The sequence below is a fragment of the Pristis pectinata genome, chromosome 17 (assembly GCF_009764475.1).
Source record: "Pristis pectinata isolate sPriPec2 chromosome 17, sPriPec2.1.pri, whole genome shotgun sequence".
Lineage (NCBI taxonomy): Eukaryota > Metazoa > Chordata > Chondrichthyes > Rhinopristiformes > Pristidae > Pristis > Pristis pectinata.
In genome coordinates, this window is record NC_067421.1 from 35,627,781 (window position 1) to 35,646,688 (window position 18,908).

The window sequence follows — 18,908 nt, forward strand, 5'->3', positions numbered from 1 at the left end:
ATCAAAAAACAGTGACAGTCCTAGACTAAACTCAAGGTAACATCAATATATACCTCCCTCCAATCTAAAGTACAACTATTCAGCATGACTCTCTGCGGTACCCCGTTACTCTTTATATTGAATCCAACTCAATTCCGCCAATAAGCTGAGGAGCCAAACACAGTGAGAATCATGGAGACACAGATGCTGGAATCTGGAGCAACACACAAAACGCTGGAGGAACTCAGCGGGTCAGGCAGCATCTATGGAGGGAAATAGACAGTCGATGTTTCAGGTCGAGACCCTTCAGAATCGTGCCTTTGGAAAACAATAGAGGTCAAGATAAAACCAAACTTCAAAAGAAAAATGTTGCAGATCTGAAATAAAGCAGAACATTCTGGAACCACTCAGCAGAATCTGTGTAGAAGGAAATTGTTTCAACATTTCAGGCCAATGATAAATTGCAGGTGAGAAAATAATATTCTGGTGTAAGATTAATCATGTTGTAATTTCTCCATCATTATGATCTTACCTGCATTTCTTGAGGAAGTGAAAAAAGAAAAACACAGATGCTGGAAATGGGGAATAAAATATAAAATAGCTGGAAATGCTCAGAATCAGGTTTATTATCACTGACATATGTCATGAAAAGTGTTGTTCTGTGGCAGCAGTGCAGTGCAAGACATAAAAATTACTTTAAGTTACAAAAATAAATAAATGGTGCAAAAGAGGAATAATAAGATGGGGTTCATGGACCGTTCAGTAATCTGATGGCGGAGGAGAAGAAGCTGTTCCTGAAACGTTGAGCTCAGCAGGTCAGACAGCAATTATGGGGAGAGATCTGTCCTCAGATGCTGCCTGACCTTCTAAATATCTCCATCATTTTCTGTTGATGTGTGTTGAATAATTTATTGTCTTAGAACTTGGATTCTCTGTACATCTCCACAACTGTTGTTCAAATGTAATCCTATTCAGAATGGTGGATCAGTTTTTATCGGATGAGTAATTTGTTCCCAATTTAGTTGTTGACTAACAGCACAACAGGATGACAGAGAGTCAGAGTCATAAAAAGATGCAGCACGGAAACAGGCCATTCAGCCCATTAATTCCATGTTGACTATCAACCACATACTTCGTTTTTGTATTCACCCATGATTTTATATACAGGATGTTATTTTATGTTTTGGATTCAAAATTGAAATATTATTCCAATTTTTGGCCTTTTTTGTTAGTTTAATGGCCGACACTAACATTTACAATGGTAAGCTACAAATCTGCATCAAATTCATATGTCTCAGTTTTTTGGGGATCTTAAAAATAAATTCTCAAAACCCTTGGTTGACTGAATGTACAAGACTGCTTGGGGCATGGTACATGGATGAGCACACATTCAATCCCATTATAAATCCCATTATCTGTTTCCAGCCTCTCACTGCTTTATATGGAGAATTCGTGACGCAAGTATAATCCTGATGCGTTCTGGTCACTTCTTCAGAATCCAGTTATATAATTATTTTGGCTTAAGCATCGGATCAATCCTTTGTACCACTCCAAACAATGTAGGAATTTTTCAAAAGACTATATAGATCAGTTGCAGACATGGGCGGAGAAATGGCAGACGGAGTTTAATTTGAGCCAGTGTGAGGTGTTGCAGTTTGGGAGGTTGAATGTAAGGGGAACATATATAGTTAATGGCAAGATCCTAACCAGCATTGACGTACAGGGGGATCTTGGGATCCAAGTCCATAGCTTACTGAAAGTGGCCATGCAAGTAGATAGAGTTGTAAAGAAAGCATATGACATTCTTCCCTTCAAAGCGCTTGCCTTCATTGGTCAGGGCATTGAGCATAAGAGAAAGGAAATCATGTTGCAGCTGTATAAAACTTTCGTTAGGCTGCATATGTATTGTGTGCATTACAGGATGGATGTGGAGGCTTTGGAAAGGTGCAGAAGAGGTTTACCAGGATACTGCCTGGATTAGAGGGTTTGAGCTATATGGAGAGGTTGGACAAACTTGGGTTGTTTTCTCTGGAGCGTCGGAGGCTGAGGGGAGACCTGATAGAGATTTATAAAAGTATAAAAGGCATAAATAGGGTAGACAGTCAAAATCTTTTCCCCAGGGTAGAAATGTCAAATACTAGAGGACGTGCACTTAAAGTGAGAGGGGAAAAGTTTAAAAGAAATGTGCAAGGTAAGTTTTTTACAGAGTGCTAGGTGTCTGGAATGGGCTGCCAAGAGCAGTGATTGAAGCAGATACAATAGTGGTGTTTAGAGACTGTTAGAGAGATACATGTATACAAGATAAGATATTTTTATTAGTCACATGTACATTGAAACACACAGTGAAATGCATCTTTTTGTGTCGAGTGTTCTAAGGGCAGCCTGCAAGTGTCACCGCACTTCCGGCGCCAACATAGCATGCCCACAACTTCCTAACCCCTATGTCTTTGGAACGTGGGAGGAAACCGGAGCACCCAGAGGAAACCCATGCAGACACTGGGAGAACGTACAAACTCCTTACAGACAGCGGCCGGAATTCTACCCGGGTCGCTGGCGCTGTAATAGTGTTATGCTAACCGCTACACTACCGTGCCTGTCCTAATGGAGGGATATGGATCATGTACAGGCAGAAGAGAGTTGGTTTAATTTGATATCGTGTTCAGTACAGATATTGTGGGCTGAAGGGCCTGTTCCTGTGCTGAACTGCTCTATGTTCTATGTATTGTTTGGTTGTTGAGTAACATTTCCAGTAGTGGAAATGAGGAATTAAAATTGTACTTTGATATTTCAATCAAAGTATAGAGTTACCATCTGCATCAGCCAATGAAAATGGTATGACACACAGCAAACAGTATAGGAAACTCCGAGAACCTTCTATTTAAAGTATGTGGGAAAAGTTGAAACTACAGCAACTTCTTCCAACTTCAGCAGAATAATTTTTCCCAAAAATTGCAATGGGTGGAGAATAGTTTACCCATTGTGTATAAAATTAATCCCAATCACTTTCAGCAGTGTGGCCTCTGAGCTTGACTGACAGGGAAATTACTTAATGATCTTCACTTTACCTGCTATGGGATTGTTGCTAGATGTAGCCACATTTATATGACTAATTCTACTCCAAGGTAAGCACAAAACACTGGAGAGGCTCAGGTGGTCAGGCAGCATCTGCAGTGGGAAATGGACAGTTGACGTTTTGGGTCAAGACGCTTCGTCTGGATGAACTCTACAGATGTTGCCTGACCCGTTGAGTTGCTCCAGCATTTTGTCTGTTGCTCCTGATTCCAGTATCAGTCTCTTGTGTCTCCCTCTTAACTCTAGTCCAAGCAGACTTGAAGCGTTTGATTGGTTATTGGATTATGTCATTTTTCAAGCAGGCTGGATGGTCAGCCAGGCCATGAGTTAAGAGAAAATGCCTTGCATTTATGCAATGCCTTCCATAACCTCAGGTAATCACAAATCACTATACAAATAAGGTGCTATTGCAGTATGGACACTGCTGTAATGTAGACCATACAGCTGGCAATTTTTTTTTAGATTTCTTTATTAGTCACATGTATATCAAAAAACACAGTGAAATGCATCTTTTGTGTAGAGTATTCTGGGGACAGCCCGCAAGTGTCGCCATTCTTCCGACGCCGACATAGCACGCCCACAACTTCCTAACCCGTATGTCTTTGGAATGTGGGAGCACCCAGAGGAAACCCATGCAGTCACGGGGAGAATGTACAAACTCCTTACAGACAGCGGCAGGAAATGAACCCGGGTCACTGGCACTGTAATAGTGTTACACTAACCGCTACATGACTGTGCCTGCCAATATGCATACGATGTACTCCTGGACACACCAAGGTGATAATGAATCATATTGATGGAAAGATGAATATTATCAGAGATGTTGAGGGAACCCCCCCCATCCCCTTCTCTCTTTCTAGGTAGTGCCTTGGAATCTTTAACAGCCATCTGGGAGATTAAATATCACAAATGCAACTGGAGAACACATGACAAATAGTGGTTAGCATAGCACTATTACAGCACCAGAGACACGGGATCAATTCCGGCCACTGTCTGTAAGGAGTTTGTATGTTCTCCCTGCGTCTGCTTGGGTTTCCTAAGGGTGCTCCAGTTTCCTCCCACATTCCAAAAACGTACAGGTTAGGAAGTTGTGGGCATGCTATGTTGGCGCCGGAAACATGGCAACACTTGCGGGCTGCCCCAGAACACTTTACGCAAAAAGATGCATTTCACTGTGTGTTTCGATGTACATGAGACTAATAAAGATACCTTATCTTATCTTATCCAATGCCTGACTTAGGGAAAATTGAGCTGCTTGGTTTTCTAGGAATGGATACTGCCCAGCAGACTGCAACCACACATGAAGGCTTGCTTTGTTTTGCATCTTTGTTCTGAAGCCATGGCGTCCCAACCACTACATAGGGCCATTGACTGTCGGCGAGAGGAGAGGAGGTAATGTTGGTCCATCTGAAGAGGCAGAGTCCTGCAGCTAAAGTAGCTGGAGGGTTAATCCACTATTTCCAGTAGAAAACCAAACAGAGTACTCCAACACTGCCAGGGAGATTCCTATGTGTAAGTGGCATTACAGGAAAATGCAAGCAAATCTCTAATCAAATCTCGGTTAACTGTTTTAAGATGCAATAAAATCTGTGCACCCTTCAATTCTCTCCATTTTCAGAACAATAATGTATAATTCAGCCATCTTCTATGTAATGTCTTTTACATAATAAATCTTCCTATCCTTCTCACCATTTTTTCTTCATGTAAGATGCAAAGAATTTACAGCACAAAAGCAGGCCATGCTGCCTTACTGGTCCAAGGCACCATTTTAAGAAATGGTGGAAGGAGATACGATAGCAACATTTAAAAGGCATTTAGACAGGCAGACGAACAAGCAGGGAATGGAGGGATATAGATCGTGTGTAGGTAGATGCGCAGTGTAAATTGGCGTTGTGGTTGGCACAGACATTGTGGGCTGAAGGGCCTGTTCCTGTGCTGCACTGTTCTATGTCTATGTCCTGTGTAGCCTTCACTTTCAATTGGCGACGGAAGATGTGGTCCCACTGAGAAGGGCTGAGTGCCCCCCTCAGGGCAGAATGCCTGGCTCACTGGCTTTCAACAACAGGCCAGCAAAACTCCTACCAAAAAGGAAGACCCATTTGAACCAACAGTTGGAGTTTTGCTGGAATCCAGCCTTTAATTGTACAGCAGATTCTGTTTGGTGTAAGCTGCACCATATATCAGCGAGGAGCAGTTTGGAGAGCAAGTCTCGTTGCTTAGCTAATTAGGCAACAGCAGCCAATAAAAAGAAGGTAAGCTCAAGCGGAGCGGCCACTGTAGGGGTGGCTCGGTGTCAGAGTAGGACCTTGAGGCTTTGGCTCAAGAGGCTTCGGCGTGAAGAGGCGGAGGAGGTGAGTGGAGGCTAAGGTGAGGTTCTGGTAAGGTCTCTTTCTCTCTTTGTTATTGCACAGTTAGAGCAGTGGGAGTGGCAGGCAGAGCTGTAGTTTGCTCCTCTTGCAGGATGTTGGAAGTCAGGGAGACCTCCAGTGTCCCTGATGACTACACCAACGAGAAGTGCATCCAGCTGCAGTTCCTTACAGACCGTGTTAGGGAAATGGAGCTGGAGCTGGATGAACGCCAGATCATTCGGGACACTGAGGAGATGTTAGACAGGAGTTACAGGGAGGCAGTCACACCTAGGTTGCAGAATGCAGGTAGCTGGGTGACCGTCAGGAGAGGGAAAGGGGATAGGCAGTTAGTGCAGAGTATCCCTGTGGCTGTTCCCCTCAATAACAAGTATATCATTTTGTGGACGACCTACCAGGGGAAAGCCACAGCGGCCAGGTCTCTGGCACTGAGTCTGACTCTGTGGCACAGAAGGGAAGTGGGGAGAAGAGGAGTGCGGTAGTCATAGGGGATTCATTGGTTAAGGGAACAGATAGGAGATCCTGTGGACAAGAACGAGACTCCCGGATAGTATGTTGCCACTCAGGTGCCAGGGTCAAAGGTGTCTCAGATGCAGATGCACTGAGCAATTTACAGTTATAGATCAACGAGAAGGTCTACGGAGACCAAAAGCGCACGAACCCCCGAAGTCCCGCGCCAGAAGTGTGTTTCGTGCATTAGGGGCGTTGTCGCTCTGTCGAGGGATTGACCGACCGGCATGCGCATTTGCTGCGTTCTCTGAACAGTTCATCCGTACAGTTCATCATAATCCTGGGAATTATAGACCAGTGAGTCTTACATCAGTGGTGGGCAAGCTGTTGGAGAGGATTTTTAAGGACAGGATTTACGAGCATTTGGAGAAGCATAGTCTTATTAGGGATAGTCAGCATGGCTTTGTGAATGGCAGGTCGTGCCTTATGAGCCTAATTTAGTTTTTCAAGCAGGTGACAAAACAAATAGATGAAGGTAGAGCGGTGGATGTGGTGTATATGGACTTTAGTAAGGTGTTTGACAAGGTTCCCCATGGTAGGCTCATCCAGAAAGTCATGGGGCATGGGATCCATGAAGATTTGGCTGTGTGGATTTGGAATTGGCCTGCCCACAGAAGGCAGAGGTTGGTAGTAAATGGAGAATATTGTGCCTGGAGATCAGTGACTAGTGGTGTTCCACAGCGATCTGTTCTGGGACCCCTGCTCTTTGAGATTTTTGGCTTGGAAGAGGAAGTGGAGGGACGGGTTAGTAAGTTTGCAGATGACACAAAGGTTGGAGGTTGGATAGTATAGAAAGTTGTCGTAGTTTACAACGGGATATAGACAAGATGCAGAGTTGGGCAGAGGAGTGGCAAATGGAGTTCAATCTGGAAAAGTGTGAAGTGATACACTTTGGAAGAACGAACGAAGGTGGAGTGCAAGGTTAATTGCGGGATTCTTAGCAGTGTGGAGGAACAGAGGGATCTTGGGGTCCAAGTCCATAGATCCCTCAAAGTTGCCACGCAAGTTGATAGGGTGGTTAAGAAGGCGTATGGTGTGCTGGCCTTCATTAGTTGGGGGATTGAGCTCAAGAGCCGAGAGGTAATATTGCAGCTCTATAAAACTCTGGTTAGACCACACTTAAGAGTAATGTATTCTGTTCTGGTCGCTTCATTATAGGAAGGATGTGGAAGCTTCAGAGGGGGTGCAGAGATTTTCCAGGATGCTGCCTGGATTAGAGAACATGTCTTATGCAGAAAGGTTGAGCAAGCTCAGGCTTTTCTCTTTGGAGTGACGCAGGATGAGAGGTGACTTGATTGAGGTGTATAAGATTATGAGGGGCATAGATAGAGTGAACAGCCAGCACTTTTTCCCCAGAGTGGCAATGGCCAATACCAGAGGATGTTAGTTTAAGGTCAGAGGAGGAAAGTTTAGGGGAGACGTCAGAGGTAGGTTTTTTACACAGAGAGTGGTGGGTGCCTGGAACGCACTGCTGGGGGTGGTGGTAGAGGCTGATACAATGGGGACATATAAAAGACTCTTAGATAGGCACATGGATGTAAGAAAAATGGAGGGTTATGTATGGACTGTGTAGGAGGGAAGGGTTAGATTGATCATGAAATAGGTGTTTATATAGGTCGGCACGACATCATGGGCCAAGGGGCCCGTACTGTGCTGTACTGTTCTATGTTCTGTATATTTCCCCGTATTAAATCTATGGTAGCATTTCTTTAATATTCACAGCTGATGCTTGTTCGCTTTCTGTGTGCCAGCATGTTCCCACCTTTCCTCAGTGCAGATAATGTTAACGTTATTCATACCGAGATGCACCCAGAGTTGATCGGGAATGGATAAAAGATTCCGGCCTGACTCCTATCATTTTTCCCCTGCAGTTTTCATGCTGAGTTGCAACTTTCCCAGGAGACCTGACTATGGGGATGTGTCCGTTTTGGACTTGCATGCCGACGGCACTGCACACTTCCGTTGCAACCCTGGATACCAACTGCAGGGGCTGCAAACACTGACCTGCATGAATGCATCACAGCCACACTGGAACACCAAGGAGCCAAGCTGTCTAGGTAAACTTCAGAGAGTCTAAAGCAATGGATTGTACCAGAAGGACTGTGTTAAAATTATGGTTCTCCTACAAACCACAGCACTCTTAAATATTTTATTTTCAGTATTCCATCTAGCTCTGGAATCCATAGAATATCTCTTTAAATATTTCACCATATAGATTTCCTAAAAATTGCCAGTAACCTATCGTGCCCATTAAACTGAATAATGATAAATGGATAAAGTGATAGCAAACTACCAACCCATTTTCAGCCAACGATTAAAATCAGCCTGTTTGACTATGACAAATAGCAATCCCCATTGAGGTTCGAAAATACAAAATGAACAACCTTTCTGAAGACTTTCAATAGAAAAATGCAATCAACTTGTAAAGTGTAAATAGAAAAATACCCTTTGTTCTTCATCTTTCCTTAAAGGCAAAATCTTAAAAAGAGTTCTCATGGACATGTGTGTTCAATACTTTTTGAAGATATTCAGCTCAAGGTTTCCTCGCCCCACAGGAGTGGAGTTCCAAGAGAAGTCTCCCTCAGGAACTTCAGGACAAAACCATTATTCTTTGTGTTATTTCAACCCAGTAAGGTCCAGATTTAAATCAATGATAAACTATTGGGTTCTGCTCAACCAAAACACTGATGTGGGAGTTCAACAGACTTTGGTGGCACTGTGTTTGGAAGGGTTAATAAATCAGCTATGGTTGCTGTCTTGTCATCCTGTGTTGCAAAGTATTAGGAGGGGTGGGGTATACAGGAAGAATATTGATCTTGCTTGATGCTGTAAAGTAAGCAATAGAGAACTGGAAGCCCAGTATACTGCCCCCTCTGTGTTTAAATCCAGTGACTTCAACAATATGCTCACTATCACGTGTTTCATACCTTCAGACAAAGTTGCAATTATCCTGTGACTGCACGTGTGTGTGTGAGCGTGCATGCATGTGAGAAAGGTTCAGGCTTGGTTGTGGCACCGTCTAATCTGCTAAAACTTGGGCATTAAGAATGGCAATGTCTACCTTCAACCCTGCAAATATCCATGCACTCAAAGGGGGAGGAAACTGGTGGGTGGAAGGAGGGGTGGAAAATAAGGATGGAGGGGTGGAGGTGGGGGAATGTTAATGGTTTCCCGAAATAACATGCACTTTCCTGGTCCTTCGTTAGCCCTCTGTGGTGGAACAATATCAAATGCTACCCTTGGAAGAGTCCTGTCTCCCAATTATCCAGCAAACTACAGCAACAACTTAACCTGCACTTGGATAATCGAAGGCACTAAAGGACAGAAGTTCCATATGCACTTTGAAAAGGTCTCCCTTGCTGGAAAAGGAGACAGGTAAGAATGAGTACTGTACCATTGTTCTTTAAGATAAGATTTAAGATTTCTTTATTAGTCACATGTACATCGAAACACACGGTGAAATGCATCTTTTGCATAGAGTGTTCTGGGGGCAGCCCGCAAGTGTCGCCACGCTTCCGGCGCCAACATAGCATGCCCACAACTTCCTAACCCGTACGTCTTTGGAATGTGGGAGGAAACTGGAGCACCCGAAGAAAACCCACGCAGACACGGGGAGAACGTACAAACTCCTTACAGACAGCAGCGGGAATTGAACCTGGGTCACTGGTGCTGTAATAGCGTCACGCTAACCGCTACACTACTGTGCATCTATCTTGCCTCAAGTTGCTGCTGCTGTGATATTTCATCAGGTGATGCACACTCTCCGGCATTCCAGTGAGTGCTGAAACCATCGGTGGTCATGCATTTTCGAGGAGACACTCCCTCAGGTGGACAAAAGTCCCAGGGCACTATTTTGGAGAAGGTCCTGTGGATTATGTCCGGTGCCTTGGCCAATGTTTAACCCAATGCTAAGATCAAGGATCTGGCCATTATCTCCTTGCTGTTAGTGGGAGTTCACTGTGCACAAACAAGCTACCGTGGTACAAAAGTGACTGCACATCACGAATACTCGATGGCCTCTGAAGCATTTGGAGTGCTAGAGTTATAAAAGGTGCAATATAAATGCAAGCTATTCCTTATGAAAAGAAATATTTTTTTAAAAGGAGAACTTGTATTTCTATTGGACCTGCAGATGGTCCAAAGCATTTCACAGACTGTTATGAACCTGCAACAAAAGAAACACACTGAGTCATGATTCAGTGTTAAAAACTATTTTATTAATAACTACTTATGATAATAAGAAAAATAAAAGTAAAAATGTTAGAATGTTAGAAGTAAAAATGTTAAACCTTGAACATTAACCCCAAAAACTAAACTCATCGTGTGTGTGTGGCAAATTCCCAAACTCCAAGTCCAGGAATGGTTCTTAAAGTTCAGTTCAGCAAGCCATAAGGTGAAACATGAGCAAAGGCTTCTTCAACAACCACCATTGTCTGAAGATAAGACGTAGATGTAGAGAACATAGAGAGGGTAATTACGAAATCCAAATGTTTCATGATGGAACCCAAAGGACACCTCAGTGTTTACTCGGTAGTGACTTCCTCACCCCGAAAAGCATCCGTATTGTATCCGTCCACACAAATACCTGTTTCCCTCTACAGGTCAGCAACAAAGTGAACTCCACCGGATTACTCCCAATTTCCATACATGGATTGTAGTAACAGACACAGTTATTGTTTCTCATCCATCGATAGAGAAACTAGCAGGCTGGTGTCTCTCTCTCTCTCTCTCTCTCTCTTCTCTGACTGACTTCGACTGACTTCTTCAACAACGTCATTACATCCTTTATCTTCTGTTGACGTAAACAGGCCACACACACACACACACACACACACACACACACACACACTACTAGTTCTATCTTAAAGGGACATTCACCAAGTCTGTAACACCTCCCACCTAAAAAGAATTTTTTTTTCAAGAAAAATGTTAACCGCGCATACAGTTAGTAATGTTGATAATTATCATTCTACACAATTACAGAAGATCAGACTAGTAAAGATACATGTTTCCCATTTAGCATCGGGAAAGACAATCAGCGATCACATTATCTTTACCTTTAATGTGAGTTATCATGAGATCAAACTCTTGCAAAATTAAACTCCTGTTTAACAGCCTTCTGTTGTTTATCACTCAGCTCAGAAACACCAATGGGTTATGATCTGCATACACAGTCAATGGTTTCTGAGCGGTCAAACATGTACACTGAAATGTTGCAAGGCTAAAACAAGCGACAGTAATTCTTTCTCTATGGTGGAATAATTCTTTTGATGCTCATTAAATTTCTTTGAAAAGTAAGCTACAGGATGGTCAATATCACCAAGGTCACCCTTCTGCAACAACACAGCTCCTGCAGCTTCATCACTGGCATCTACTGCTAATGAAAATGGCTTTTCAAAGTCAGGTGATTTGAGCACAAGATGGTAGCATTAAATGGCTTTCAGCTTCTCAAATGCTTCTTGACAAGGATCTGTCCAAACAAACTTCACTCCCTTCTTCAGAAGATTAGTTAGGGGAAGAGCAACATCAGCAAAATTTTTACAGAATTTTCAATAATATCCAACCATTCCCAAAAATCTTCTAACAGTTCTCGTACCTGTGGGAATAGGGAACTCAGATATTGCTTGAACTTTTGCCTGAACAGAAGCTAACTTGCCTTGACCTACAACATAACCAAGATACGTTACAGTGGCATGGCCAAATTCACTTTTAGCCAAGTTAACTGGAAGGTTAACTTCGGAAAGTCTTTCAAACAACCTTTCTAACGCAGAGATGTGATCCTCCCATGTATCATTCCCTGTCACTAAGTCGTCAATGTAGGCATCTGTATGCTTTAACCCATGAATCAATGAATTAATCATTCTTTGAAATGTTGCCAGAGCATTTTTCATTCCAAATGACAAAACATTATATTCATACAATCTAGGAGGGGTTGCAAAGGCAGAAATCTCCCTTCCTCTATCTGTTAATGGAACACACCAGTACCCTTTTAATAGGTCAATCTTTGTAAGAAATTTGGCCTTTCCCACTTTGTCTATGCAATCATCCACCCTAGGAATAGGGTAAGCATCTGACTTCGTTACAGCATTCACTTTCCTGTAATCTGTGCAAAATCAAACAGTTCCATCAGGTTTAGGCACAATAACACAGGGTGAACTGCAGTTTGAAGCAGAACGTCTAATAATATCATTTTCTAACATATATTCAATCTCTTGGTCAACAAGTTTACTTTTTTCCACATTCATTCGATATGGGTGTTGTTTGATTGGTTTTGCATCCCCAACATCAACATCATGAGTAATTGTCGACGTTCTGTTTGGAACATCTGGGAACAGATTTTTAAATTTTAAAATTAATTCTCTCATCTGTTTTTTTTGTGAAACTTGTAAATGGTCCAACTTTGTTTCAAGGTTCTTCAGGATATTTTAGTTTTTTAGTTTTGATGGAATAATATTTGGTCTAAATTGGCCTACCTCAATATCAACATCAGGCATTCGAGAAACAACCTTCATATCATCCACCATGGCCACAACTGAATTTCTCTCATAATAAGGCTTAAGCATGTTTACACGACAGAGTTGTGTTTTCTTGCATCTATCTGGTGTTCTGATTATATATGTCAAATCAATTACTCGGGATTCAATAATATATGGTCCAGAAAAACAAGATTGCAATGGATTGTTCTGGCTAGGGAAAAATACTAACACCTTTTGCCCCACTGCAAATGTCCTGGGCCGAGCATGTCTGTCAAAACATGTTTTCATTCTCATCTGGCTGGTTTTCAAATTCTCTCTCGCCAGCTGGCAGACTCTTTCCAACCGAGTTTTAAATTTTTGGACAAAGTCCAACAAACTCGAATGCACTTCCTCATTAACCCACTGTTCTCTTAACAATTCTAAAGGTCCTCTCACCCAATGTCCAAATACAAGCTCAAACGGACTAAATCCTAATGACTCCTGTATTGATTCTCTCACAGCAAACAAAAGTAAATGAGCACCATCGTCCCAATCCTTTGTGTTTTCAAAGCAATAAGTCTTCAGCATATTTTTGAGAGTAGAATGAAATTTCTCCAGAGCTCCCTGAGATTCTGGGTGATATGCAGATGATACAATCTGCTTTGCTCCCAGCTCATAGACTAATTGCTGAAACAAATTAGACATAAAATTACTGCCCTGATCAGATTGGATTTCTTTTGGCAAACCAACCAAAGTAAAAAATTTTAAATGAGCCTTTGACACAGTCTTGGCCTTAATATTTCTAAGGGGTATTGCCTCTGGAAATCTAGAAGTTGCACACATAATGGTTAACAAATACTGATTTCCAGCCTTAGACTTTGGCAATGGGCCAACACAGTCCACAATCACCTTCGAAACGGGTTCACCAAAAGCAGGAATAGGTTTCAACGGAGCCACAGGGGGTCTTTGATTTGGTTTACCTACCATCTGACATGTGTGACAGGTTCAACAAAACATCACCACATCTTTTCTCAAACCAGGCCAGTAGAATTGTTTCAAAATCTTCCCTTCAGTTTTATTCACACCAAAATGACCACCCAAAGGCATACTATGGGCCAGATTTAAAATCTCATTCCTATAAACTTTAGGAACCACAACCTGATGAATAACTTCCCATTCCTCATTAACACTCCATTTTTGACATAATATCCAATTGGCACTTTCTCAATCTCATCATGAGAGTGCTTTTTCTCTCAATTCTGTAAGCTCAGAGTCTTTCGTCTGTTCCACCATAAATTCTTTCCTCGACAAAGACAAATCTTTAAATTCAGGCTCAATACAAGGATTTCGATCCTCCAGTGAAGACAGAAAAGTCTCAGACAAGTCATCATAATTTTCTTCCTGTTTAGGGCTGTCACAGGGAACAACATCAGGCTGCACAGGACTGTCGGCCTTGGCTAATTCTTCAGCTCTAGCTCGAGTCACCACATGGGATGGGTAAACATCTAGATCATTCTCAGACTCATCGATCCTTGGTTGGGTCGTTAACCGTACCACAGGGACAAATTTTCCATCTACAAGGTCATTCCTCAATAACAAAGAAACTCCTTCCACTGGTAAACAAGGTCGTATCCCTATCTCGACAGGTCCTTCTACGAACTTTGACTTTAAAATCACCTTGTGCAAAGGGACAGACATGGTGTCACCTGTAACACCTCGCACTAGATTTACCTCACCAGTGTCAGTTTCTTCACCAAAATTTAAAACACTGTCCAGCAAGAGAGATTGGCAAGCCCCAGTATCTCTAAGGATTTTCACTGGCACCTGTGGTGACCCATCATTCAGTGAAACAAAACCCTCTGATACATAAGAACGGAATTCCTTTCTCACCTCCTCCAACTTTTCAGCCTTTATCTCTGGCAAGGACTGATCTTTAACAACACCTCCTAAACCTTTTTGATTTTTAATTACCTGAAAACAAGCATTGGGCACGGCTTCCTTCCTTTTCTTCAGAAGTGCACAATTAGCTATCACATGGCCAGGTTTCTTATAGTAGTAACAAGTACGCTCAACAGGTTTCTCCAGCACTGGCTTCTTTTCATCCTTCCCTTTTTGATTACCTCCCAATTTAATCTCTGGTTTACCTGGATTGTCTTTATAACTCTTTTGAAAGGTTTTAGGTTGTCCCCATTTGGATTTATGGATTAAAACATAATCATCTGCCAACCTAGCAGTTTCTTGTAAAGTTTCCACTTCCTTTTCATTTAAATATGTTGTTATCTCATCGATTGTCAATTTATCATAATCCCCAACTGCATTTTTAGCCATGCACCATCATTCAAAACATATTCTCTTTCCATTGGCAAATTCCATGCACGTCTGATGTGCAGATTTCTTCAAGTCTCTAAATTTTTGCCTATAAGCTTCAGGTACCAATTCGTAGGCCCTCAACACAGCTTGTTTTACCTCTGTATAATCAGCTGCATCCTCAACAAACAAAGCAGAATAAGCTTTTTGAGCTTTACCTTTAATTACACTCTGTAACATAAGAGCCCATCCTTCCTTTGGCCAGTTTGAACTCACAGCAACCTTTTCAAAATGTTGGAAATACTGATCAACCTGATCTTCCTCAAAAGGAGGGACTAATCGAACCTCCCTACTGGCTAAAAAACCATCATCAGAATCAGAACTCTTTTGTTTCATTTCTAACTCTATCCTTTTCTGTTCCAACTCCATCTTCTTCATTCCTATCTGGGCATTTATCTTCCTTTGCTCTGCGTCAGCCTCAAACTTCAACCGAGTTTGTTCTCGTTCAGCCTCTATCTTCCTTTGTTCCCGTTCAGCCTCTATCTTTGCCAGCTGCACCTGTGCCTCTGAAATCGCTGGTTCACTGCCAGGAAACTGTTTTAACACCTCCTCCTCAAACACCTTCTTTTCCACATACTGGCCAGCTATCAGTCTCTGAATATCTGCCTTTCTCATAAATCGCGTTACTGCCTCCAGATGTAGCTCTGCAGCAATTTTCACCAAATCAGGCTTCCTCATCCCCTGCAATCCTCCAGGGGTGGATTTTTTCAAAAATGCATTCATTGTTGTTGGTTTCCACACACGCAAACCCATTAAAAAGAAATCTATCAGACCGACCACAATCAGTCGTCCACTAAGACCCCGATTTGTTCAAACTCAGACCTCCCTCGTCAATCGTTGGATACAATCCTGGACGAATCTCGTAATCTGGGGAACGATCCCAGATGAATCTCGTCAATCTGGGGAACGATCCCGGACGAGCCCCCAATTTTGTTACGAACCAGCAACGAAAGAAACACACTGAGTCATGATTCAGTGTTAAAAACTATTTTATTAATCACTACTTATGATAATAAGAAAAATAAAAGTAAAAATGTTAGAATGTTAGAAGTAAAAATGTTAAACCTTGAACATTAACCCCAAAACTAAACTCGTCGTGTGTGTGTGTGGCAAATTCCCAAACTCCAAGTCCAGGAATGGTTCTTAAAGTTCAGTTCAGCAAGCCATAAGGTGAAACATGAGCAAAGGCTTCTTCAACAACCACCGTTGACTGAAGATAAGACGTAGATGTAGAGAACATAGAGAGGGTAATTACGAAATCCAAATGTTTCATGATGGAACCCAAAGGACACCTCAGTGTTTACTCGGTAGTGACTTCCTCACCCCGAAAAGCATCCGTATTGTATCCGTCCACACAAATACCTGTTTCCCTCTACAGGTCAGCAACAAAGTGAACTCCACCGGATTACTCCCAATTTCCATACATGGATTGTAGTGACAGACACAGTTATTGTTTCTCATCCATCGATAGAGAAACTAGCAGGCTGGTGACTCTCTCCCTTTTCTTTCTCTCTCTCTTCTCTGACTGACTTCGACTGACTTCTTCAACAACGTCATTACATCCTTTATCTTCTGTTAACGTAAGCACGCCACACACACACACACACACACACACACACACACACACACACACACACACACACACACACACACACACACACACTACTAGCTCTATCTTAAAGGGACATTCACCGAGTCCGTAACACAGACAAAGAAGTCATTTTGATGTATAGACTCCATTGAAATGAAAGACGTGCAGCATCCAATTTGTGTCCAGTAAGGCACCACTAACAGGAACAAAATTAATTGCCAGATCATGTGTGTAAGGGGATTCCTGAGTTCTCACTGTCATAGATGATCTCCTGCCAATCCACTTCAATCCTTTCGTCTCCTGAGTCCCAGAAATCTCATACACTTGATGACTGAACCTCTGGGTACAGAATTCCACTATTTGAGGGAAAATTTCACTTCATCTCCTTTCTAAATGGCAAACCCCTTATCAGACTCAAGCCCTTGGCTCTGGACTTTCTAAATAGGAAATGGCCTCTCCACACCTACCTAGTCAAATCCATGTAAGGATTTTATGAGGGATAATTTTTCATTTATCTAAATGTCAGAATCTATTGGCTGATCCTCCCTGGAACAAAGAAGGTCGAGAGGAAATTTGAACAGTAGTCATGAATGTTAAGCTAGGCTAAGTAGAAAGAAGCTGTTCTCATTAATTTGAGGACCAGAAGTAGAGTGATGACAAATGTTCCCATTAGTTTGAGAACCAGAAGTAGAGTGATGAGCTCACTGCCTGTAAGGATTGTGGAAACATGTAGGTACACCTCTGTCAAATCTCCTCTCAACATTATTGTTCCAAAGAGAACAATCTCCGCTTGTCTAGACTAACTTTAAGGCTGAAATCTCTGATACCTTGAACCACTCTAGTTAATCACTTCTGCATTCTCTCTAGGACTTTTACATTCTTCCTAAAGTGTAAGGACCAGAATTGGTCCATTTGTCACTAAACCCTGCATTTGTTTCCTCTGTCTCCTTCTATGATGCCCATGATCTTATAATCTGATCACAATTACCCAAGTGGTACTTAGAGTTAAACAAGGCTTTCAGCATACTGTTTGTGCTGTTATAAACACCAACAAAAACTATGCATTGCCTTATTAATAATCAGTGCAAGTAACCCAAAATCAAAGGTCAGCATTTGTAGCAAGAACTTCAGTACTCTTTGTTCAATATGTCGCAGTGATTTCCTTGGTTGGTATCTGCCAATAAAGTACACCTACTCCATTGCTGCATAAGAGACAGAGTATTAAGTGCAACAGAACTTAATTATTTGTTAATATACCTACCGGCCAGAGTGCTTTTCCTCCTGAAATCCTTCTATCTGGGTAATACATTGCAGCTGAATAGTTGTGAAATGAAGCATATGACAAGTGGAAAATTAGTCAAGGGGATATGAATATTTTATAGGTAAAGGGATTATATGCTTCACTGAGCTATCCTGCTTCATTTTACAGAAATTCCCCTCAAACCAAACTAAATATGAGTTTAAACTCTGGATAGAAAAAGCTTCCTCAGAAAAGTAGCCTTTTGTCTACAAGCAGAGACATTTAGAAGCAGATGAAACACTCTAAATAATTAAAAGAAATTTAAAGAATTTTAAAATAATGCATTCATTTAAAATCACCTCTGGGAATTAATTAAAACCATAAGTATGAAGTAAAATAAACTATTAACAAAACACAAACCACCTACTTTTAATGAAAGTCAACGACCCTTTTCAAATGAGTAGGGTCATGCAAGATGTTCCAGACATAACTGACATAAAGTCACGAGTCAGATGTGACGTATATACAGCTTAGGATGTTACTGAATGCCTCAGGACTCAGTGGTAAAGTCCAGAGCTGGAACGGAAGGTCAGATGCCCATACCAGATCTCCAGTGTGTTCCGTCCAACTGTGCTGCAACACAGAGGTGGCAGAGGTCCAGAACATGTTGCCACACACAATAGAGCTCACCAGCCTTCCTCTACAGAACCATTACCAACCACTGACCTAACTTTTGTACCTGCCAGAGGAAGTGGTTGAGGCCGGTACAATAGTATCATTTAAGAAGCACTTGTATAGCTACATGGAGGGGCGGGGCTTGGAGGGATATGGGCCAAACACAGGAAATTGGGACTAGCTGGGTGGGCATGGACTGGTTGGGCCGAAGGGCCTGTATCCGTGCTGTATTGCTCTATGAATCTAATCTGGCCCAATGACATGAGAGGATATGGAAACTTCAGAGGCGGTTTACTAGAATGGTATGAGGGACAAGGGGCTTCAGTTCATGGAAAGGGTGAAGAAATTAGGGAAGAATATTAAATAATTGAAATGTTAAATAAGGAGAAATAGTTGCACTTTTGATAATCAGAGAATACTGATTCAACAACCAGGGTAGAACATGATGAATATTTTTACGTGGCTTGATGTTATGATCAGGAATACCATGCCTGATATGGTGGTGCAAATGCAGTAGTAGTTTCCAAAATGTAATTGGCAGTATAAGATAAGATATCTTTATTAGTCACACGTACATTGAAACACACAGTGAAATGCATCTTTTGCATAGTGTGTTCTGGGGGCAGCCCACAAGTGTCGCCATGCTTCTGGCG

At 42.0% G+C, this 18,908-nt stretch overlaps 1 protein-coding gene and 1 long non-coding RNA gene across 3 annotated transcripts in view; one reads left to right on the forward strand and one right to left on the reverse strand.

The window, feature by feature from the left end:
- Window positions 1–18,908, forward strand: part of LOC127579662 (seizure 6-like protein) — a 213,451-nt gene that overhangs the window by 128,586 nt on the left and 65,957 nt on the right. For both annotated transcript variants that reach the window (XM_052032610.1, XM_052032611.1), the window contains exons 5-6: window positions 7,799–7,984; window positions 9,134–9,302. In XM_052032610.1, coding sequence (XP_051888570.1) covers window positions 7,799–7,984; window positions 9,134–9,302 — 355 coding nt within the window. The remainder of the gene's footprint in view (window positions 1–7,798; window positions 7,985–9,133; window positions 9,303–18,908) is intronic.
- The window catches only part of LOC127579663 (uncharacterized), a 92,887-nt gene that overhangs the window by 7,901 nt on the left and 66,078 nt on the right, over window positions 1–18,908 (reverse strand). The window lies entirely within an intron of this gene.